Source organism: Mirounga angustirostris, unplaced genomic scaffold (assembly GCF_029215605.1).
Source record: "Mirounga angustirostris isolate CCGP_5_RB_7025 unplaced genomic scaffold, mMirAng1.0.hap1 SCAF_11, whole genome shotgun sequence".
Taxonomy (NCBI): Eukaryota; Metazoa; Chordata; class Mammalia; order Carnivora; family Phocidae; genus Mirounga; species Mirounga angustirostris.
In genome coordinates, this window is record NW_026991719.1 from 109368071 (window position 1) to 109392646 (window position 24576).

Sequence of the window (24576 nt, forward strand, 5' to 3'; positions counted from 1 at the left end):
TCCCTCCAGGAGATTCTGCTGCACGCTCAAGTTGGAGGACCACTGGCCTAGACCTTGGCTGCCGCCAGGACTGGTAACTGTGGGTGTGGCAGTTTCCCAGGGCTCTAACGTGATTCTTTCCTACTGCAAGGGTCCCATTTCACTCTGTAATTATGCTTTCTTCCCTGTGACTATTTGATCCTCTATCTCCCTCTCTCATGGCAAGCTCTACCAGAATGGTCACCGGGTCTATTTTGCTTCGGGACGGCATCCCCAGTGCCTAGAACAATGCCTGGCCCATGGCATATACTCTGTCAGCATCTGTGGAATATGGGTGAAGAAGGGCCCCCACGGGCCACATAAGCTACCAGGTGGCATATTTTGCTCCATACTGAATTCAGCAGATTCTCACGGTAGTATCTAGCTAAGCTGTTCACGTTGCACAACATTTTCTCTCTAAGCTGGGCACAACTTGTAAATTGGCTTTCACGTTTGCCCGACTTGAAACAATGAAGACACCTTCAAATTCCTCTAGAAAGTGACTTCCACTCAGCAGGCTGTCACGCTAAAGAGCCATGGATATTGGCTACTGTTTGCTACAGGATGTGCATGGAAGTCCGTATTCCTTTGTTCCTTTCCCCGCCCCCCCACCCCCCGGAAGCCTTGGCCCTCAGAACACCAAAGACCCCAGGGCCAGTGTAAGAGGAAACATGCAAAACGCCCAGAAGGCCCTACTCACTCCTGGCCCTTCCTAGACCACCTTGGATTTTTCTGGAAAGTACGGATGGGAATTGGATGCTGGGAAACACTTCTGCATAGCTTTCTCCCTCCTCGCTGTCAACTCCAGAATCAGGGGAGCTGATGTAACTTCACTATACGACCAGGAGAGAAGAGCCTGGGTTCACAAAGGAGATGGCAGCCCCCCGGGGACTCAGAGTCTGGTGGGAAGTTGGGGACAGTGGTGGGGTGGCGTGGGGTGGGGGGTGCGCAATCAAGAGGACCGAGGGGTGCTCTCCTGAGCATCCTGCCTGCCGGCCTCCTAGGAAGGAAGCTCAGGGTGCGGGACTCCTCTCCCCTAGCTGCACGGGGCGAGAGGAGTAGGAATAGGTATGTTTTGTTTTGTTTTTTTAAAGATTTTATTTATTTATTTGACAGAGACAGAGACAGCGAGAGCAGGAACACAAGCAGGGGGAATGGGAGAGGGAGAAGCAGGCTTCCCACTGAGCAGGGAGCCCGATGTGGGGCTCGATTCCAGGACCCTGGGATCATGACCTGAGCCGAAGGCAGCCGCTTAACGACTGAGCCACGCAGGCGCCCGAAAGAGGTGTGTTTTAAGGACGGAAGACAGTGCGTGGGCCATGGAAAGGGACCATTTGAAGCTGATTGTGTTTTGAACACTTAAATCAAAATATGTCATTCTTAGAGACCTAGAATCTTCTCTTGTCAGGAAGAACCAGGCTTCATACTCCCATCTGCTCATTTTCTGTAAAACCCCAACCATAAGACTTTGATCTAAATGCAGCCTCCCTGCTACCGCTTGGCAAGGGCAGGTGGATGGGGTAGCTCCCTTCCAAATGCATGTGGTGTGTAGCCCACAGAGGGGGCGCCAAGAATGCAGATGGGGCCACGGTCCATCTCAGCGTCCTCAGCGGGAGCTCTTTCCTGCTCAGGCTCCAACCTGTGCCCACTGCCGGAAGTGGGGCCCGGAGGCCAGGCCTCAGAAGTGCCGTCACCCCTCATGCAGGGACCTCGTGTGCTCTGGGCCAAGCCCTGTCCTGGAGCCTCTCCTGGCACCCTAGGCCCCCAGAAGGGCACTTCCCTTGGAACGCCACGGTGTTTTCCAGCTCCCAAAGCCCCGGTGGGTGCATCTTCCTAGCAGTTCCTCATGATCACCCTGTGCCATAGACAGGGCGTGGAGAGACCTCATTTCAGAGAAGACCCCAGAAAGAAGTCAAGCAGCTGCTTCGTAGTTTTTAAACTGTGAGCCAGGTCACCCAAGAGGTAATGTGACAGAAGCTGCTAGGACAGCCTTGCCCCTCTCACCCCATCAGAGGATCCCCTCTTTAATCTGATATATATTTGGCCCGTTCATTCTGTGGGCTAGCTGCCTGATGCTTGAAGAAGTTTCCCATCTTCCCTGAAATCCCAAGTCCCTGCGGGATGGCGTCTGAGGAACCAGACTCCAGAGATGCTTCTCTGTGTTTCTCTCCAGAACCAAGAGGCTAGAGCCGAAGACAGTGGCCTAAGATGCCTGGCAAGTCTGGGATGCCTGCGGGGTTGGGGCTCTGTGGGTGAGCCAGAAGCAGTGCTGGAAGAAATGGAGAGAACACGGCCAGGTGGCTGGCCGCAGGTGTGTGACGTCCAAGGGTGTGATGGGGTGGGGGGCCGCGGGGACCACTTGTAACGCGTCTGACTGCACTGTGAGCCTGGACATCCAACAAGTACCTCCCGTATGGAACTGGATTGCCTTTGCCACAAAGCTCCCAATCGAGACGGTTTGGGGCAGGCTAGAGCACAGGGGGTGTGAAGGGATGCTGAGCCCCTTCGGGATGTACAGTAGAGTGCTGAGCACTGTCAAGCCCAAGGTCAACCCCACGGGATCCACGCCACATGCTTCTTAGTTCATCTTTATACACCCTGGGCAGCATGTCAAGGCCTATGCAAGAATTTCCATTCAATGGTGCCCACTTGAATTTTAAATTGCCTTGCCTGGCTTTTGAGGGCTCCAGACTCTTCTCTAGCCCTGTACTAACAAATCTTCACCTCCATTCTTTATTTTTTATTTTTTTAAAAAGATTTTATTTCTTTATCTGAGAGAGAGAGAGAGCACGCACGAAGGGGGTCAGGGGCTGGGCAGAGGCAGAGGGAGAAGCCAGGCTCCCCACTTGAGCAGGGAGCCTGACACGAGGCTCGACCCCAGGACCATGACCTGAGCTGGAGGCAGACGCTTAACCCACTGAGCCACCTGGGCACCCCTCCTCCGTTCTTTCTTTATTTTTTTTTTAAGTTTTATTTAAGTAATCTCTACACCCAACATGGGGCTCGAACTCACGACCCCAAGATCAAGAGTCGCATGTTCTACTGACTGAGCCAGCCGGCGCCCCTTCACCTCCATTCTTTAGACACATCGTTTTCCTGCCGCTTGTCAACCCACATCTATCCCACCACCGCCTTCAGACCACCTGTCTGCCCTTACCCCTTCAATTCCAGAGCAGCCAGCACCTTACTGGGAGGCAACCTGTAGCATCCAAAGAGTACTAAGAACCACAAGGAGCTCCCAGGGGCATTCCCTCTCCTCGCTTCAAGTCCAGCTAGAGCCCCGTCCCCTCCTCCCAGGAAGTCACCCTGCCCCCTGCGCTCTGCGCTGTTCTCCCTTGATCAGCAGGGCAGCCAAGAACTTCTGTATTCACTGGTATGGTTTCCTGGGTGACCCTCTTCTCCCCAGTGGAATGACGGGCTTCCTGAGAATGAGAACCCCATTTACATCCTCGCTCGTCCTCCCACACAGAGACCAAAGCCAGATGTGTCATAAATCACATTACTGCCGAGAGGACACTTACCATGATGAGCACCGAGTAGTGTATAGAATCATTGAATCACTATATTGTACGCCTGAAACTCCTATAACACCGTACATTATCTATATGGAATATAAAAAATTCTTTAATAATTATAAATTTCTAAATAAATGAATAAATAAATAAGTCCTATTACTGCCTCAAATCCCATGTGGTTTTTGGCACCCCCCCCCACACACCCAGAGCCAGAGGGATCGCCGTTAGCAATCTCTGCTAACCAAGGGCTGGCCTCTTCGGGCACTTCTTCTTTGGAGCGTGTTTCAATACGACAGGGACCTTCAAATTCTTTGGTCATAGGGCGCCTGGGTGGCTCAGTCGGTTAAGCGACTGCCTTCGGCTCAGGTCATGGTCCTGGAGTCCCGGGATCGAGTCCCGCATCGGGCTCCCTGCTCGGCAGGGAGTCTGCTTCTCCCTCTGACCCTCCTCCCTCTCGTGCTCTCTGTCTCTCATTCTCTCTCTCGCAAATAAATAAAATCTTAAAAAAAAAAAAGAAATTCTTTGGTCATAAATTACAGTTCTCCAAAAGGGAACTTGGACAAATTACGCAATGTGGGGCACCTAAGGGCCCATCCAGCCCTGACTGTGTGAGCCAATGGCCCAAGGGGCAGGTTGAAGAAGAGTAACACCATCTCTGCTGGCCACCTCAGAGGCTGCCTGCCCTATCCATACCACCTTGACCCACCTCTGGAGTCCAGGGATTTTGCTCACCAACAGCTCGTCCCCATCAGCCTTCAGCGTCTGTGGTTGAACTGATTTTCTAAGTCACTAGGTGCGCATGACGTGGTCGCAGACGAGTGAGACATCCTTTGGCTTTCATTTGGAGGCGGAGTCCACAGTCCCTGCTGGGCTCACAGGTTTCTCTCTGGACCTTGGATCAAGGCTGAGGTCCAACACTGGAGTCAGAGCACCCCTAGGTCAGCACCTTTCCAAACTGTTTTCAGCACATACCACCTGATGGGCATGCTGGTGCAGGCTTTCGGGGGACAACCAACAAAGGCCACCAGCTTCCCTCTCCAGGTAGGAAATGGCAAGTCAAATTCTCTTGTCCCTCACGCACAGGTTTTGGCGTTGGATGTGGTCTTTTCTAATGTGCACTGAGACCAGTCCAGGAGAAACACACCTATTCTTGCACCGCCTATGATCTTGGTTCTCTTTGTCCAATTTCTGACCCACGTGTAATTTTTTAAAAAAAATATATTTATTTATTTATTTGACAGAGGGAGACACAGCGAGAGAGGGAACATAAGCAGGGGGAGTGGAAGAGGGAGAAGCAGGCCTCCCGCGGAGCAGGGAGCCTGATGCGAGGCTCGATCCCAGGACGCTGGGATCATGACCTGAGCCAAAGGCAGACGCCCAACGACTGAGCCACCCAGGCGCCCCTGTGGAGGGTTCTTTAAGAAGCCCAGATTTTATTCACTGGGCCCCATTCATCCCAAGATATATTTACCTCCTCTCGAAGCTCCAGCTGATTAAGCGGGTATGAATTTTCCATATGTAAACCATGGTATTTTTCTGAACTGATTGTGTTTGCTTAAGTGTTCAGCGAGTGGCCCCTTCCCAACGATGCAGCTGCCAGGGCGACCACAGAGCCCTGCCACACAGGGTCACATGGCCTGGAGAGGACTAGAACTGGCACAGAGGCCACATGGTCCCGACGCGCTCTCCACCGAGCTCTTCCTGCTTTGAAGTTCACCGAGCAAGGAGCCACTGTGTGAAGTTAGAAAACCTTTTCGACAAGATTGGTCTCCAAAAATAAAAAAATAACAAATTAAAAAATAAAAAAAACCCCAAAAATCAAATAAAGAATTTTAAAAAAAGAAGAAAAGAAAGATTTGTCTCCAGGCGGCCCTGGACTCCTTCACCTGTACTCGGGTCAGCCAGAGTCTGCCATGACCTTTAACTTGGTCTTCTGCACGGCCAGGACGGTGCTCATTGCCGCAAGCCTGACAGGCCTGTCCCTTCCTGATGATTGAGACAACAGAGTAAGGGGGAAAGGGTAATGGAAGGAAAAGGGGCACTTGGGGGGAAAAAAAACAACAGGCTCTGGTGGCCAACCGACCTCGGTTTCAAATCTGGTTCTCGCATTTCTTACCTGTAGGTCACCCTTGGGGAAGTTACCTAAGGTCTTCGAGTCCTTTCCCTCCTGTGCAAAATGGAGCGACCTCTACTTGTGACCACGGACGTGGCCTGGCTTAGTGGCCCGGACCCGGGTTCGTCCTGCCTCACTGCTCAGTCGGGATGCTACAGGGGAATAAACAGCAAGGAACTTTCTTTTTACAGTTCATACGTTCAAGTAACTTTCGGTTGCTGCGGCTGGAGCTTGTTGCAAACTATTCAGAACTGAAACAAGTTTTTCATTACATTTTAAAAGCCAGGTGAGCGCAGGGACACTCAAGACCTATAAAGACAAGTGCAGCAAACGGGTTCAGACCCCGATGCCAGGGTCCAGAAAACTACCCACCCACCAGGATTCTCTCTTTGTGGCCGGCCTGGCACCAACTGCCCTGTGGGGTGGGGGGTCCCCGAGAACAGTGGGTTACAGTCAGCTTTGGGTTATCAGTGTTGGTGCAGAAAAGCAAGTCCCAGGCCGTGGTAAACCTAAGCAACTCTATCTGGAATGCATTTTATATGTGCGTGTGTGTAGTTTTTTCTTGGCAGGAGGCTTACCTTCCTAATTATGTTTCCCTTCGGCTATTATTAAAATCAGTCTGCATTCCCCAAGCACACAGCACTGACAGCAGGGGGAAGGCACTCCGTAAGTGACAGGGTAAGGTCTGCCTGGGATTAAGTGTTTGAAAAGACACAAGCCTGTATGTAGGTATGTAGGACTTCCAACTCTGCCGCAGGTAAGAAACACGGTAACACAGAGTTACTGCAAAACTTCCCCAAACACCGGAGAATAATACCTTTAAACCCCTTAGAAAAGCATTGCGGGCATCACACACGCTTTCTCTTCATTCTTTAACCGGACCGGTCAACTCTCATCAGCTTTTACCCGGCAGGATTGATGCATGAAAACTTTTTGCTTTCCAACAATCTTGCCTTTTCCCGGGATTCCTCATCTGTCTTTAAGAACTGTCAAAAGTAAAATGTGCATTTAATGCCACATGTGGACACTCTTGCTGAGAAATGGATTCCTCTAGATTTTATGGACTGGAATGGAAATTCAACCTTACATGACAACTGAACTCTGACAATCATTTACATATTCTAATGGCTCGCTGGCCATCGGACAGATCGTTCATATGGTGACTGAGAAGATCTAGGTACGCGTTTCCCACTATTCTCATCTCCACCCTGCGTGATGCAGCTACGGCTTCAAGTCCTCTCGGCTTGAGGAAACACTAAGAGTACATTATTCTAGGGCGCCTGGGTGGCACAGTGGGCTAAGCATCCGACTCTTGGTTTTGCTTCAGGTTGTGATCTCAGGGTCGTGAGATCGAGCCCGGCATCGGGCTCCATGCTGGGTGTGGAGTCTGCTTAAGATTCTCTCTCCCTCTGCCTCTGGTGGGAGGCCACCACATACTCTCACTCTCTCAAATAAACCTTAAAAAAAAAATGGAGTACATTATTCTAATAGGAGTCATTTCCGGGGTACATTTCCTTTGGACCATTCCCAATCATTAACAGTGGTGTTCATGTGCTGTGTTCTAAGGGGATCTTCCCAGTTGCTTTGGCCAGTCAGTATCTTCTTCACTGATGAGGATATGGAGACAAACTACCAGGAACGAATCTTAATGTGAACAGACGGTATCCTAATGATGCACTCCGGGATTATAGCCCTATAACGCCAACCGCTCCTCATTCAAGATTGGTTTCTTGAAAGAAAAAAAAAATCACCTCGATTCAACTGGGCCAAAATACAGTAAAAATCCCAAGTCGGGTACCACTGAGCAACCATGCCTTTAGAATGGGACTCCACATCTTTAGGGATCCCTCAATAATGTAATTGACCAAAAAAAGGGGGGGGAAATCTCTACTCATATTTGCTTCCATATGCATAAGGAAACTTTGGAAGAAGCCAAAGTGTGTGTGTGTGTATAATCAACTAATAATTTAGTGAATTTAGAGTGTGGGGTAACTGGACAGGTTGGATGGGGGAACAGGAGGGAAACTTTCACTCTATACCTTTATGTAGCTTTTGGTTTTTAAACCCTGTCATAACATTACCTAATGAAAAGCTAAGTTAGACAAGTAAATATTACATGGATTGGCCTTACTGATGGGCTGGTATTCCTAGATTACCACAGGTTATCTTTCAGAGATTTTTCACCTCTGTAAGGGCTTCCAGAAGAAAATAACTAGAAGAGGTTAAAAGTAGAAACTGAACTTGTACAATAAAGTGTATCCCAGAACGCACAGCTATATTTTCCCCACGAGGTTCTAAGTTGAAAAAACAGTTCTCAGTCCTTGTTCCCTTATTTCAAGGAAGAAAGTTGTATTTGGTAGTTGGGCATTTGCTCGAGAATGAGAAGGTGCACGTGCAGGCCTCCTCTCGCAGATCCGGTCACTGACTTGCCACCCTTTAGCTCTGCAAGTGGACGTATTCTGCAGACACCAAAGGGCAAGCATAATTTTGCATAGCATCACCAACATCTATTTTCATGCCGGTTCTAGAATCACAAATGACAAATTCTTCTTCACGTAAGCTGTTAGGTTTCTAACACGCAGGAATGAAAGTTTTACAATGCACATCAATGCTTTGTACTTTGTCTTTTATCAAATTGTAGGTGCTAATTACGGACTGTTTTTGAAATAAAATGTAAATCGAAGAGTCGTTAAAATGTTTTTTTCTTAAGGTACAGGGTGGTGAAGTGTTGGAAAGAAAAAATAATTTCCAAATGACTTTGTAAAACACAGTCACATGCTATTAACTGAGACTTTGGAAAAGTCAGGTCTACCAACAAAGCTTTTATTCTACCTCATACTCTGAACTCTTAAGATTTTAGAATATTCAACTTGCCTTTGTTCTTTTTTGGGGGGAACGTGGTGCAATGGTGAGCCTGCCGGCTGGTTAGAAGCCAAAAGTTACCCAGTCAGATCTGAATGGAAAAATCTATGATTTGTTTATTTCATAGTTCAAGTTCAAAAGCAAGAGACAATTTAAATAATAAAAGGGTAACAGGAAAAAATGCAAAGAAAGAAAACAGTGAGAGTCCAGAAGAACCTTCAAGAATATTTAATTCGGAAAATGTTATTGGTGTAGAGAAGCTGACTGAAAGAAAACAGCTGGGCAGAGTTCAAGGTTTTAAATTAAAAACAATCTCACAAGGTCTACGGGGATAACTCTTTGAGCCACATTTTGGAGACCAGATTCATTTCTACCAAGTCAAAGTAATAGCAGTCTAAGCTAAAAAGGAAATTCCTCACAACTGAGGTAGTTACTAAGTATCAGCACATTTTCCAAGTTCTCACAAGGCAGCTTAGCTATTTACAATACATTTTTCCTCATACATAAATGGAGCACCTTTTCAATTTTAGGTCTTCTGTGATTTGTTTAAAAAAAACAACAAACACTTATACACACCAGCCAGAATATGCCTATTTTATTAACATCATGCTTTAATAAATAACTGGCTACTTCTAATAAAATTAAGCCTCTGTTTACAACAGCCCCCAATATTCCATGTTGACCATTCTTGCAGAATTTGGTGTGAAAAGCTGAATGAAATGTAGACCCTGAGCTATCAAGTAATTACATTTCAATATAAAAATAGAGAATTAGTCTTACAACCAAAGATGGAACAGGAACACAAACCACCTCTCTGTGGGTGTTAGCTTCTGTGGAATCGGAGATCTCAATGGCTGTCTCAAGCAGGAAGAGACTTGCAGCGTTTTCTCTTTTTGAAGACTTTTTGGGAACTCCTTTTTAGAGGGAGCTGTTACCTTCTCATAGTTTTAGAAGCTGTCATTTGGTAAGGATACAAGGAACGGGGTCCTAAGGGGCCAAGGCAGTTGTCTTTGGCCTGGGACAACAGTTATGGCCTTTGCCAGATCCCCCCACCCACACCCACACCCACCCCGGAATTGTGGCTAAGGGTCACAGCTAAGCTATTGCCTTCTGGGCTCTCTACTCCCTCCCGTCCCCCTCCAAACAACAACAACACGTGAAAAAAGTCTGGACACCCAGATCCCCCCCAAGTGGACTTCTTGGCTGATAGGGTAGCACACGGCTGTGAACCACAGCAAGCCCTTTGCCTTTCTGATCAGAGGGGCCCAGGTAAGACGACTCAAGCAGGACACTTTAGCAATCTTGTTTTACAAAAATTGGGATCCAAAACCAAATGCAAAGACGAAAAGTTTGGTGGAAGAGTGTGGACAGCTATTTGGTGAGCCCAGACTGTACCCCGGTTTTGGCTAGCCTCCAGACAGTTCCCTATTCTATAAGGTGGGGTGTGAAATCTGGTATGCTGTAACAAGGGGGACCAAATGAACTCCTTGGTCACTTATTTCTGCCATCGGGATAGGAAGTCAAAGCAGGTCAGTGTGGACATGAAGACCAGCACACAGCGGCTTGCTAACTTGCCTGGATAAGACAGAAAAAGACAAAAACCCACCCCCAAACTAAGTGTGAACGTGTGATAACTTCGGCATCCTGAATGCTTTCTATATTTCTAGGGAGAGTGTACCGAAAAAGAATCTTCTTCTAAATGGGCGCTGCTCTAAGTATAAGCGGGTTCGAGAAATGGACCTGTGACCTTAGTTTATATAATTCAATTCAACCAAGACGGGTATAGTCTGCAGTCTCTTCCAGTCCCTGGCTATCAATGAAGTAGAGCCTTCTTCTTGTATCGATGCCTGAATACAACCTACCAAGTGGCTCAGAAGCCCCCTTGTGCCTTCACATTCTGTCCTACCTTAACAATAATAAAAAACAAAATCACATCCGCTCCTCTCCAGATAAGGCAACTAAAACAACAGGGATAAATGGAAATTTTACTGCTTGTTGGGCTTTTTCTTTTAATAAGATAACATGATAAATAAAACCTGCTTCTGTACAGCTATTTAATATTTCAGAAATACGTACATGTTACATGCCAAGAAAGGACCCTGGTTTTCTTGTAAGAAACAAGGTGAGATCATAATTGAAGGGGAAAAAAAAAACAACCCACAAACAAAAAGAAAGAAAAACAAAACAAACAAGAGTGATAAAATCACAAATGCACAACTAACTACAGTTCTGTACCTACACTGTCAGCCACGTTTAACATGATGCGGGGGGCGGGGGGCGCCAGGAACCGCCTTTATACATCCAAGTCCCTTTCCCCCCCTCGCAAAACTGAATGAGAACACAAAGTCGGCATTTTTTTTAAACCAGTGGCCACATAGTAAAAACTGTACATCGTTGTCCATTCATTTAAAAAGCAAAGTCACTAGGATGGTATAAAAGTGATAACTGGTGCCTTTTTAACTTTTTGAAGAAAACTCGCTAAGGCTCAGAATTATCTGCACTCTCTCTGCATGACCAGGAGCACGATGCAGAAGGCGGCGAGGAGGGGGGGCTGCGCCCGCACAAAGCCACCAGCGCTGCCGGCCTGATCGTTGGCACTCTTCCCGGAGGGCTCGGTGGCGTTGTGCCCCAACTCCGAGGGGCACTGCTGGTACTCGCAACCGCTACCGCTTCCCTCCCCACTGCTCTCGTCACCTATTAAAAAAAAGGAAGAGAGATTTCATTCTGCTCGTTCTCTTCACACGGCGTACGAGAGCAACGTGTAAGATTCAAACCACAAACGCTTACTGATGTCAAAGAAGTCCACATCGTTCCCGTTGTAAGCGTTCTTCATTTTACTGGTCATAACCCGAAGAGCCATGATCTGGCGAAGGATCAGTATGTCCGGTTTGCTGGTGTCCACCTGGACCTCCGGATTGTTGCCCTGGTTGGCTAAGCCATTTCCCGTCACCGCGAACAGGTATCTGAAATGAAAAATGACTCTGCTAAGATGATCGGTAAAGCTCAAAGTGGCCGAAGATCAGAGAATTTTGCCTTGATTCTAGTAGTCCTACTGAGTGCAACTCAGGGGAAAGTGCTCCCATTTCTTGTTTCTCCGCTTTGACGGGGACCTTTTGGAATGCTACCCCTTTTACGGAGGTTGGTGGGTCAGAGTCGAGGGCCGATACAGCGGGGACGGAGCAAAGTTACTTGAGTGTGGAGGGCAGTGACACAAGAGATCACCCAAGAAGAGAACGAGGCCTTTGGGGGAGCTGCAGCTTTAGGAGGCCAGGCCGGTGGGCCGAGAACCACAGGCATTAAATCCTGGAAAGACGAGGCTACTGGAACGGCCTGACCCCGGGCTGCAGCCCTCGTGCTGGGTGCCTTCCCGAGGCTTGCGAGACAAAGCCCGTTCCTTAGACCGTCTAGAAGCCATCATGCTGTTGCTACCTACCGGCTGGTGCTTCGTGATGCCTCCCTCGAGTGACTACTGAGCAACCGCCGTCTGACCCACGCTCCCCCTCCCCGGGGCAGGCGGGAAGGGAGCCCGCCGGCCCGCTCGCCCGAGCCTAACCTGCTCTTGCCCTTCCCGTCCCAGCAGTCGTCCTCGTTCCCGTTCCCAGCGGCCATTCTCCCATCGCTGCACACATTGCTGGGCAGAGAGGACCAGAACTTCTTGGCCTGTTTCAGCTTCTCCTTGACATCAGTAACCTCATTAGCAGGGGCGGGGGGAAAAAAAGAAGCACCTCTGTAAAAACACACAACTGCCTACAGATGTGTCTTCTGATCATGTCTAAAGTAGCTCCAGAGCGCTATGCGATTCATTTTCAGCTTGAGTCACAAGAGAAAAATGCAGATCAAATCTATACAGAAAAGAACAAACTCGCTCAAATGAACTAACGGTTGGAACACAGGCCCTGAAGGAGTGGCCCCGATCCACCGGCCACTCTCCCTCTGTATTTACAGCTACTGTAACCTGAGGCCCGCTGGCCTCGGGGCTCCGTGGGTACGAGGAGAAGCCACCGTCTCCTCCCGCGAGGCTTTCCTCCTCTGGCTGCAGTGTCTATACCGCCTGCCACAGCGCCCCCTCCGGCCACGGCGCGTGCGGCTCGCTGCCAAGGGCAATGCGGTTCGCTTCCAACCCCGTCCCCCGGTGCTTCCTATTCATCCCCTTTGCTAGTGAAGCCCGGGGTCTCTGCTGCTCCCGCTGAACAAGGAGGAGTCTCATCGCTCTGTGCTCCCTATAATGGGCACAGTGATGCGCTCACAGGAGATGCGTCGCGTTTCCTAACGAAGTACGAACTTTATGAGCTAGAAAATGAGAGGCAGATTTATGGACATCCCCATGCAACCTGCTTGGAAAGTTTCACCTGAAAGACCCGCACTTGAAAGCCTTCCAACTAAAAATGCATCCGGAGCAAATGTTGTCAGTTCTTTGTCATTAAACGCGGCCGTTCCTGCGCCGAAGTGCTCACCAGTCGGTCCAAACTCGTGCCAGCTGCCGTGGTCGGACGTTCCTCGGGGTGATACGGTCTGAAGCGGGCGCTGAAAGCCCCCTCGGAGATGGATCGGGAAATCCGGCCGGCCGGGAGGGGTTTGGGGGGTCCACATCCCTGGAAGACCTGCATTGAAGCGAACACAGTCCCATTAGGGAAGCTGGGTCCCAAGCCCCCCCCCCGGGGGGGCAGGGGGAGGTGGGAAGAGGGGCGGTGGGGGAGGGAGGGCTCTGCTTCTCCTTGCCAGTTATCCTGCCTTCATTACCTTCTGAGACACTTGCACACTATTCTCCTGCATATTCATTATCGCATCGGAAATCTTCACATCGATGGGATCCATGACCGATTCGATGTTGAAAGGACCCTCGAGCCTCTCCGCCACCATCAGCATCGCATCTAATAGGACGTTTGGGGAAAAACACAACAGCAGAAAAAGTAAACCGTTAGTTCGGCCTTGGGTCATCAGTCTGATTATCTTACTGCCTTTGTTTCCGGTGGGGGGTAGGGAAGAAGGCATGCGTCATAATCAATTCATGTTTTTACGTCCGTTTCTATTACACAAGCGGCATTTAGTCACCGTGTATTGCTAGCTCTCTAAAGTGTGAAACGGCCAGGTGAATGCCTTATTCCACAGCAAAGGAACCCAATCGGGAACGTTCTATTGTACTGATTATTCATTCCTCGTGTGTCGGTGGCTGTCACTGTAAGGCTCCGAGCTAGCTCCTGCTGACAAACCTAAGGCTGGGGGCAGAATAACATGCCACTTCTCCCAGTGACTTCCTAGGATCTTTTCATTTAGGTTCCATTTACAAGACTCAAAAACATCAATCCGTTAAAATCCTGGCATATCATTTCCTTTCTTTCATTTTTTAAATGAAACCCTTTCAGCTCCTTGAGCACACAGTTGGAAAGTACAAATGACAGTGTTCCTAGGAATTCTAATGACTTTGCAAATAATGCAAATTTGAAAGATGCAATTTTGTATTAAGATAAACTTCCCGGGGAGGGGGGTGGGAGGATGGGTTAGCCTGGTGGTGGGTATTGAGGAGGGCACGTTCTGCATGGAGCACTGGGTGCTATGCACAAACAATGAATCATGGAACACTTCATCTAAAACTAATGATGGAATGTATGGGGATTCACATAAGAATAAAAATTTAAAAAAAAAGATAAACTTCCCATTTCAAACACAAGGGCCTCGAGTTAAAGCGAAACATGTGCCTCTTTTCATTCGGGTGAAAAGACAACACAAGACACAGTACACAAAAAGCCTGTGCTCACAGTGTGAGTCTTCGCGGATTACTCTGCGAGTCACCTTGGCCTTCTGGAGGAGTCTAGAATGTTTTAGTACACGTCGAATCTCTTCAACAAAATATGTGGTACTTTCTTTTCTGCCGTAGGTGTTTGTGGGGATTATGAGGCTTAGTATTCTTGCCTGATTATCCTGGTCAAAATTAGAGGAAACTGGAAATGAGGAAAAGGCTGCTTCACTCCTGACAAGCACTGAACTCTTCAACTTGTTTGCTCTCCTTTCCACTCTGGTGCTTAAGGCCCGGCAGGGAAAGGATCGTTAGGCCCACATTATCTACAGCCTCCAGGTAGGCCAAGGACAGCTCCCCAGCAAGGAGGGCTAGTTTCCAGAAGACTATAGGCCCTTCTCGGAGAAGACTGCAGGCCACCACCATCTTCTACCTCAGCTTTCTGGTGCAAAGGAGTTTTGGCATCAGCCTGTCAATGAAATCCAATCTGCTCATCAACCTTTCACCTTCCACCTAGAACAGACGCAACACAACATCTGAAGGCGTGGGGGTCCTTTCTCTAAGCTGCAATTCCAATGTCACAAACCACAAATAGATTTCCGTGAAATGCATTTTTTTTTTTTAAATAACAAATGAAGTTTCAGATTGCATTGTGGTAAGCACCAATAAAGTGGCGCTTCCAACCTCTAAGTAAAGACTGCCAGCATGAATATAGCATTGTACTAGAGGGGGAAAAATGCTTTTGATGTGCTAGCAAAAGGAGACTTTTGTAAACAAGTGGAGCACAACGTCAGTGCGTTCATCATTGTCAAAGCATCAGGGCTGCCGCGTATAGAAAGCACATTCTTTGCAGAAGAAGTCGCTTGCTCCAAATAAAAATATTATGAATAGACAGATAATCAACATCCAAAATGCAGAGGTTTAAACAAGAAAAAGAAAAGAAAACAGAGCATTTTGAAACTACTCATTCCCCTCGTGGCGAGGAAAGGCTGGATCACTAATATGTTTGTGAAAGGCTCAAAGGAAACATAAACCCGATTCTTCTGGCTGTTTGGCGTCTTTGTCAACTCTGGGACTGGAGGGAAGCCGGGCCTTTGTTGGGGCCGATGCCATGGCGTCCTGCGCGGGGCGGCTGAGGAATGCGCTGAGCAGCCTCCCGCCCCTGGGGGGAGTCCTGGTCGGCTCTCAACGAGGCCCTGCCCTAGAAGCAGCCAGCCCCGAGGGAGATCCAAAGATGGTGGGTGTGGGGTTGTTTTTCTTCTGGTGGGTCTAGGCTAAAGGTCCCTCATTTCCGGGATAGCTGACGGGTCCCTGCCTCCTTCCAGCAGCCCCGACACCCCGACACCCCAACACCCCAACACGAAAGTCCTGCGACCTGAGTACGGTTGGCGTCAGGTGAATGTTAAGGCAACCACAGTGCGTGATGGAAAACAAGGTGCCACCAAGCAGAATGTATGGTTCTCTAGAAACTGACTGTTCTGGGGGTGGCGGTGGGGAGTATTTGGTCGACCTTTTGAGGCAACCTCTTACAAAACCAAGTCCAGCATGTTTCAACTGTTTGGATCCATCTGGATCAAGGCTGACAACAATTCAAGAGAGGGAAAGGAGGCCACGGCAGCAAGAAGGCAGATGTGGAAAACTTAGCTTGAGTCTCTTCAAGGGCCTGGTCCAACCTCGGGCTCTCAGCGCTCAGGCTATGGGCACTGGGTCACCCCCACCCAGCCACAGAGCATCCCTCCCTTGTACCAGGCAAAGTGAATCCTTTCGCACTATGCCACCAATAACCACAAACCCCCATCTTCAGCCTCATGACCCACCGGGAAAACAAAAGGCAGTTTCCCAACTTAACCCCAAGATCTGATTTAAAGAAGTGGGGGGGAAAGCTCTTCGCTGTTCATTAACTGCAGTCATTTAAAGGGGTAAGAAAAATTCTTTGCAAAGAAAAAAAAAAAAAGGAACTTCGAGCAGAGGCATGTAAATTGGGACTGAATTCTACAACCACAGAGCAAATTAAACCCTGGTGAAAATTCATAAAAAAGCACTGGGGATTAACAATGTCTATTACTCCTGGCCTGTTAGATCAGCTTATGGGACATAAAGAATAAAATACCCATTAAAAATTAAGTTTAGATACAATTATATACCCCATCCCTCCAAAAAGGATCATTTCAAAGAACTGAAGAAAATGGATTGAGAAATCTGATCAATTTCCACTTGGGTTTAATTTTGTTTCTTGAAAAAGAGCAAATGTAGGTTTTAAAATTCTCAACAAGAACAACAGCAACTCACTCCCTCCTTGCTTTAGAGTACCTGCTTGAAAACATTAATTAAGCAGGCCACAGTGTGGTTTTGATTTGATGTGGACCTGCAAACTCTTCAGAAAAATATGAAAAAAAAAAAGCAAGCGCACAAGAGAATTTGTATTTTAATACAATGAGTTACAGTTTCTGCCAGACATGTTAGAATAAGAGAATAGTGCAAGGGACACGGCCCTCTGCACCTTACTCCTGATCGATCCATAGAAAAGTTGGCAAAACTCGAGGGCTGTCACTCCACACTGTGCTGTACAGTGAATTCTCCTCCTTTGCCCGGAGAACAAGTACATTAGATGCTATAAAATAAAAAGGCTAACCAACATTTACAAAAATGAATTTAGCAGAAGCGAACTGCAAATTTGGCAAGTGGGTGTGGGGGTGAGGGTAGGATTGAAAAAAGAGCAAAAACATCAACTTCAGATCTGGAAATGCCACGAGCTTTTCTTTCCTGGGGGAAATATTTAAAGCAACAATTTCTCCCATGGCTTCCTTCTGGGCACGATGGGCCTCCGCTGCCCCACCTTCCCTTTCACGGGACTCGGCTCTCCTGCGTGTAGATTTTCTCAGGTCTTCTCGCTTTGAGCTATTTAGGCTACAATTTTGCTGAAGTGCTTAATATTCACATCTTTTTTTTATTCCTGTGTCAGCGTTCTCAAGAATCTGTTGGAGCCAATTTATTGATGCATTTTCAAACAGTTAATATGGTAATTAGCTCTCATGCAGACTAAAAAGCCTTCTCTCCAACACCAATCCCCCACCCCAAAGGTGCCAGCAAATTGCATACATGTTCCCATGATGTGAACAAATAAGTGAAAAACAGGTGCTTCTAAAGCCACTTACGTTCTGCAATTACACAAACCAGGAGGTTTCAGGACTAAGCTGTGCATGAAGAGCACATCAACCAAGTCGATGGCCGGACATTTAAATGATCCTTAACTTGTCCTTTCCCACCGATGTTGATGAATCCTCTTGGAAAGTGGGTACCCCACTCACATTGCTGTCTGGATTCTGGGTGCCAGGGACCTGTGAGAATGCTTACCTCTAAAATGACTAGAGCAAAAGGGCCTCCGTGCTCACCAGAGCAGTCGGTTACTGTTAAATCCTCTATAGAAAGAGAACCCCTAAAGTCCCCCCAATCCGGTTTCACTTGATTCAAATACCCAACGGGCATCCGGCCGGTGTGCGGAAGGCTCGGTCGCAGTGTGACAGAATGATTTCAAAGCTCAGTCAGTGATGGCCATACTCCAGCATTTACAGGGACACAGCCTATGATGCGTAACTAAAACGGACCTTTTGGGGGGGGAAGTGCCAAGAAGGCACATTCTCCTTATGACAACTTGCGATTCACCATGTCTGAGGTCTTCCGTAACGCCACCACTTGTTCAAGGAACATTTACTTGTAGACTGGTGTGAACTTTGAGTACAGTGGGAACCCTGGCCAACAAGAAATAAGGAACAGAAGAACTTCCACAGACGGTAATTACAATATTCCCCGTGGCCGGAAGCTGAGCATTCTCCAGTGACGGAAACCCCTGCCTCGCTCACTCACCTATGAAATTGTTCCATTCAAACTCGAGATCCCCTTGGTTGGCCAGACAGCCTCTCATGATGTTCGAGCAGTAGTTGTAACATGGCTTCACACTCACGAGCCCCTGGCAGTGGGAGCAGTAAAGCATCTTCAGCAAGGCCTCGGCACACTGCGCTGTGGGACTGACCTAGTTTGGGGCAAGACAAAGACAACGTGGGGCAGTGATAACACAGACATTCCAAGTGCATCCAGTTGACCTTGAAGGTTTGGCCATGAATTGAACTTAAGAATGAGTTGTGATGGATCACACTGAGCAGGCCTGGCCTGCTGCTTCTAGAGGAAGATTAGATAAAAGGAAGGGGTCTGCTGGGAAGAAGGTGGGTGGGTGGGGGTAGAGGCAAGAACACCGCTTGACCATAAATACCCCAGGTGCACATACTTCCCACCCTGTAGACTCCCATGCTTCCTCCATCCCGCTCCCCACCGCCCCCCCAACACACACACACTCACTCTCACTCATTTTATGTGGCTCAGTTGTTCCAAAGTCCTCGTACACACACAGTTCCAGGATCGGCCAGGAGACACAGGAGTAGAGACGACCTTCTCCTGCCCACCATGCATGGCCTGCTGTGGCCTCTACCATCACTGGGTCGGCCTCGGACACTTAGCCCCCCCATCGAGGTGTAGCGGGGTACCTAGTGTGTACTCCCTTCTGTGCCCGTAGCTGTGCTGAAGGCCAAACTCAATGTATCCTACAGGCAAGAAGGTGAATACATTTAAACTTGGGGTGAGGTGAAGGGCTTCCAAGGCCTGGGAACAGTAAAGCAGAGTGCTCAGGGAACACTCGATGGAAGACAGGAGACTTCGGTGACTCTGGGGAGAAAGGGTTGGATTTAATTGGCCCACTGAAGGGAGAACGCCCCCACCAGGGAGAACGCAGAGTGCCTGGGGTTGAGGAATTGTGGGAAAGACAGCTGGCTGCCCAGGAAGGAGCGTGTGCGTGGCCAGAACTGAAAGGCACGTGAAGACCAGGCAGAAACAGAGATACCATTCGGCAGGCCACAGGGGGCTACGAAAAGCTCACGAGGAAGGGAAGCAGCAAGGATAAACGTGGTACTGGCTGTCCTCGGCGGAGAAATGAGGCGTCGTGTCCTCTTTTCGCTTCCACCTGTCCTGCATCTTCATCAATGCTTAGAAAGGATCATGGCCAGCCATCACTCATGGGCAGCTAACCCAAGGTTTCTGTCTTCTTGTTCTCTCTGCCCCGCCCTCTGCTTTCTGAGTCACTATCGGAGGATTAGTGCGTTCCTCTCTATCAGCACCAACCAGTGTTCTAAGCAAACTTTCCAAAGCAGATACCGGGGCAGGGAACAGATGCTGGGATGCACTTCACCTGCTCTGGAGTGTGACTTTGGAGACCGCTTATCAACAGTAGCCTTAGGAACAGGAACGAGGGATTAGAACTGTCAGGAGGAAAACTTAACACCACTGGGCTCCTATCTGATGTACACACACACACCGCCTCTTATCCCCACCAGAACTCTGGCCTCCAACAACAAGCTGGTAATTGTGTATGTCAAAGTCAACATCCCCTCCCAAGAATTAGGACCTTGCTGCAGTTTTTAACCGAGCCCAAATTAGTCCTTTTCACTGTGCTTTAATGGGCAGTGAAATCTTGGCTACCCAATATCCTGGGGGGATGGCCAGTCTGGAGGGCTAGATTTTCTGGATAGCTAAAAGTCCAATCTTTTAAAGTCATCGATAGCTAGGACTTCAATACCTGTCTGCCCCACCCCCTCACTTTACAGATGAGCACGCAAGCCTGGAGAGAGGAGGTGGCTGGAGAATGCCAGGATCACAGAAGTCAGAGCTGGGACGGGCCTTAGAAGTCACATCGTCCGGCTCTCCCATTTAAGAGACAAGAAAAGCAAGGCCACACAGATGAACGGACTTGCTGACGGTGCCCCTGCTACATCGGATTCTAGCACTGCACCTTATCAAACATGGCCCAGAGAGCTCACGGTTCCCGGCCTTCTCCAACACAGGCCGTGAACCCTCATCTTAGGCACACTTGTTTCCCTCTGTAGTTCGGCTCCACGTTGATGATACCCCTAACTGGCTGTATTGCAGAGAGGCGAAGGGTTAGTACGTAAATGCCTATGAGAAATCGGATTACAGCCTGTGGCATTTGTTGAATATTATGCTTCAGCGGAAACCATGCCCTACTACGGAAACATGTACAAAGCTCAAGTGTCAACAAATAGTTACTGAGCACCTATCTCGTGTTGGGGATTATTCTGGAATGTACTTGTGATTAGGTAGCAAGTAGGAATCTCTGTATTAGAGTAGGGAACCTGCTCTCAAAAGCACAAACACATTCCAAAATGGTATGGGCCTTTAGGAAATAAGCCAAAATCTAAAACACAATAATCTATTTGACAAACTTCCCCCCACCCCCAAAAAAAGACCTTTCCGTTTGTTTTCTTTTCTTAACTCTCTCCAAGGTCAGCTCCATTCTTTGTTCCATTGTAAGTCAAATCTGTGATGTAGCAGACCTGGTCTACTACACAGGTAGATGTCAGCTCTAGTTTTAAAGACTGGGACCAAACAAAATGACACAGAGTTTTATTAAAGGAAGATTATGAGGCTGGGTTTGGCTGACTTTTTCCACTTCATTCTCTGGCTAAGTGCTGGCTCATGCTCTGCACGTGACTGGTTGTCGAACTACTAAAAAGGATCACCAAGAACTCAGCTATAACATGCTATGGAAATACTAGATACCAGAACTGAGAAGAGAGATGGCCAAGTTCTAAGAAAACCACAATGGGCAAGGACATGAGCAATACCCAGGCTGGAGAAAATCAAACGGAGTCTTTGTGGTCTCAGGACCACTACTGAGACCGCTATGTGCAACTTCACATTATTCAGACTTGAGAAACAAAACCCTTGCGTGGGAATGAGGCCCTGGTACAGAGAATGGTTGGGTTTAAGATTTTATTTGAGAGAGAGAGAGAGAGAGAGCGCACACACACACAAGGAAGGAGGAGGGGCAGAGGGAGAGGGAGAAGCAGGCTCCCCCTCTGAGCAGGGAGTCCGACATGGGGCTCTATCCCAGGACCCCAAGATCATGATCCGAACTGAAGGCAGACACTTAACTGACTGAGCCACCCAGGCGCCCCTAGAGAAGGGTTTTAACACAGTCAGGAAAAGGAAAGAAACAGGCATCCCCTGCAATGCTCAGCCCCCCAGAGGAAGTACCAATAACGTGACCATTCCCCAGGCCTTCGGTCCCCACTCTCACGGACCCAACCAAGCTCAGGATGGTGAACCCAGGGTGCCAAGGACCACTTCTCCGTTTTGGCTCTGGAGTACCCAGTGGAGAAACAAAATGGTTGCCTAGCTTTGGGAATTTTCAGGGCTTTGTTCCGGGGCTTCATTTATTTTGAATACAAATTCAAGTTCAGGGGCACCTGGGTGGCTCAGTCAGTTGAGCATCTACCTTCGGCTCAGGTCACGATCCCGGGGTCCTGGGATCAAGCCCCATGTCAGGCTCCCTGCTCATCGGGAACTCTGCTTCTCCCTCTGCCTCTCTCCCCACTCGTGTGCAAGTGCTCTCTTTCTCAAATAAAAATCTTTAAAAAAATTTTTTTTAGGGCGCCTGGGTGGCTCAGTTGGTTAAGCGACTGCCTTCAGCTCGGGTCATGATCCCGGAGTCCCAGGATCGAGTCCCACGTCTGGCTCCCGGCTCGGCGGGGAGCCTGCTTCTCCCTCTGACCCTATCTCCTCTCATGCTGTTTCTCTCTCTCTGTCAAATAAATAAAAATAAACAAAATCTTTAAAAAAAAAAAAATTTTTTTTAAATTCAAGTTCATTCACATTCTACTCCCTCATAATCCTCAAAATCAATCGCTTCTTGAGTCCCTAAATAACTTACTTACTAAAGTACATTTACGTGGGGACCCAAGTCCAAGTGGTAGATCCTGCCCCGTGGGGATTAACACAAGGGGCAACTATACTCCAAGGTTGTCTTTTAATCCTCAATTCTATACTGATGCTCTATGGCATGACATGCCACTTAAAATATTCAACATAATTGTTCCTTTGGGTCATAGGTCCTCTTGACTAACATTTGAGGTCTTCCTTTTGTTTAGAATGGTCTGTTGAGCCCTGATGCCGGAATCCTTGGGGCTGGGGTAGGAGTGAGAGTGGGGGGGTTATGATTGCTTTGATAAAAGGCACATTTTTCAAACCTCTCTTAGAGATTAGTTATTTCTCAAAATATTTAGAAGCAGAGGAGGGAAAACTGTACATTCCTCCCTTCCCCCTTCGAAGCACTAACACAAAGAATGGATCAATGGTCTCAGGAAAAAATGCTTATTTAGCTTCTATGGTTTCATGATCATGCAGGGTCTTGATGTCAAAACTGAAGAGAAGAATATTCTGTTCTATGTCAGAATTACCTGTCTACTGATAGCTTTTAATGGATTTTATTGATATATAAGATACAGTTACAAGGTATTTACTATGTGCCAGGATCTCTTCTAAGTACTTTGCATGTATTAACTCATTTAAGCCTCCCCATAATCATATGAGAGGCATATTATCAATTCATTTCACACATGCGAAAGCGGAGGTCAAAAGAGATTAAGGGACTCAGACAAGATCTTCAAGGGAATGGCCAAGATTTGAAAGTGGGCATTTTGGTTCTAGAGCATGTACACTCAGCTTCCTTGATGTGTATCAGAGTGGCTTCTTTTGAGGAACATTACAGTAAAAGAAACTTGAGGGGAGCATAGGAAGCTTGGTCCTTTCCCCACAGCGCCCCAGACCTAGCAAAGGGGATCCACGCACAGCAAATGCTCAGCTATGAGGCTGGATGGTTTTCTGGTGAGAATTTGCAGTTTTCAAATGTAGTGACCAAATGAAACCATTTTTACATTGGAGGGCAAGTTAGGATTCATCCACATGGTGGATGTGCTTGACCAGACCCTTTGATGAAATGACATACTGTTTAATGAACAACAAGGACTTCCTCAGCCATTGCTCTATTTTCACAATAGGTCGAGATGGCACAGGGGCGAGGGAAAAATATATATATATACCACCCACCGTCCCTGCTCACGAAGAATTCAAAAGCTCCAGTAAACACTGCTGCACATGGAGGAAAAAAGAGCTCACTTAAACAAACGAACACCAGAAAACAATACACATATTTTACCAAAGTTTTAACATTTTTAAAGAATTATGGCTAAATGTAGCAGAGATGATCAATTTCTACTAGGAAGTGGGATATTATGTAAGAAAAAGGTCTGACATCACTTACGTGAGAATGAGGTGGTCTGACTTGTTTAGTTTTGGGGGACAGTATGGTAGAAAGGGGATATCATCTGGACTCAACACTTCTATACGCCCTCAAATCAAAATCTATCTGAGTTACTGACCCATAATGACAAGATATTAATAGCCAACTTCCAAGTCTTATAAAATCCTTCAAGACTGACAAGGGTCTTTCTAAACATTGAAGTGCCTTAGGATTTTAGGAGGCTGTCTGTGTTTCATGGTAAAAGTCAGTGGGGGGGGGTGTGTGGAGGGGAATCCTCATTTCCCTTTTGTAGGATACTCATTCCTGCCACCCAGTATACATCTGACATTGACATCTGCATGTCATTTCTGCTATAAAAAGCCTTTGCAGAAAAGGCCCCTTCTCTGCAAAGACTCTTTTAATATAGATCGAGACTTTCTACTCAATAACCTGCATTTTCCAAACACCACATTGAAAACTACTGCAGGCAGCCTGAAAAAAGAAAACTGCTGGAGAAGAACTCTTCATGCAGCCTGGATTTCATTTCGGTGATTCCGGACGAACCTTAAGCCACACTACATTTCCTTTTAGTTTATTCCAGTCCCTAACATACATTTGCTGCAATATTTTTTTTTGGTCTGCAAAGCCAACTGCACCAAACAAACAAAAAGACCTAGATTTTATCTGTTGCTTGGTAACATAAACACCCAATAAAAATAAGGGGAAATATTTCCCAAAATTATGATTAAAAAAAGATAGGAAACCCAAACATGTTGTGAGATGTGATGAGTTTATTCAACAACTTCCTAGGGTTTTTTTTTTTTTTTTAAGATTTTATTTGAGATTGAGAGAGAGAGAGCGCGAGCGAACATGAGTGGGGGCAGGCGTGGGGGGGGGGCAGAGGGAGAGGGAGAAGCAGACTCCCCGCTGAGCAGGGAGCCCAATGCGGGACTTGATCCCAGGACCCTGGGATCACAACCTGAGCCGAAGGCAGACGCTTCACTGACTAAGCCACCCAGGCGCCACAACAACGTCCTGGTCTGAATTCAGTGCACACACAAAAAGAAAGAAGGATGAGATATTCCTATTCCCGAGAACAGAATTTTCAAGACATAACAAAATATGTGGAACAAACCAGGGCCCGTTGAGGAATATTTGTTGATGCGCTGTCAATAAAACTGAAGCAACA

General features: G+C 47.7%; 1 protein-coding gene across 1 annotated transcript in view; it reads right to left on the bottom strand.

The window, feature by feature from the left end:
* Positions 1-8721: 8721 nt before the first annotated feature.
* GPC4 (glypican 4) overlaps positions 8722-24576 on the bottom strand; it is a 106935-nt gene continuing 91080 nt past the window's right edge. Inside the window, exons 4-9 of the mRNA XM_045882691.3 lie at positions 18107-18272; positions 13249-13379; positions 12963-13109; positions 12062-12198; positions 11296-11471; positions 8722-11202 (exon numbers count right to left, since the gene is read on the bottom strand). Of these exons, the coding sequence (XP_045738647.1) occupies positions 11000-11202; positions 11296-11471; positions 12062-12198; positions 12963-13109; positions 13249-13379; positions 18107-18272 (960 nt within the window). The 3' untranslated portion in view covers positions 8722-10999. The remainder of the gene's footprint in view (positions 11203-11295; positions 11472-12061; positions 12199-12962; positions 13110-13248; positions 13380-18106; positions 18273-24576) is intronic.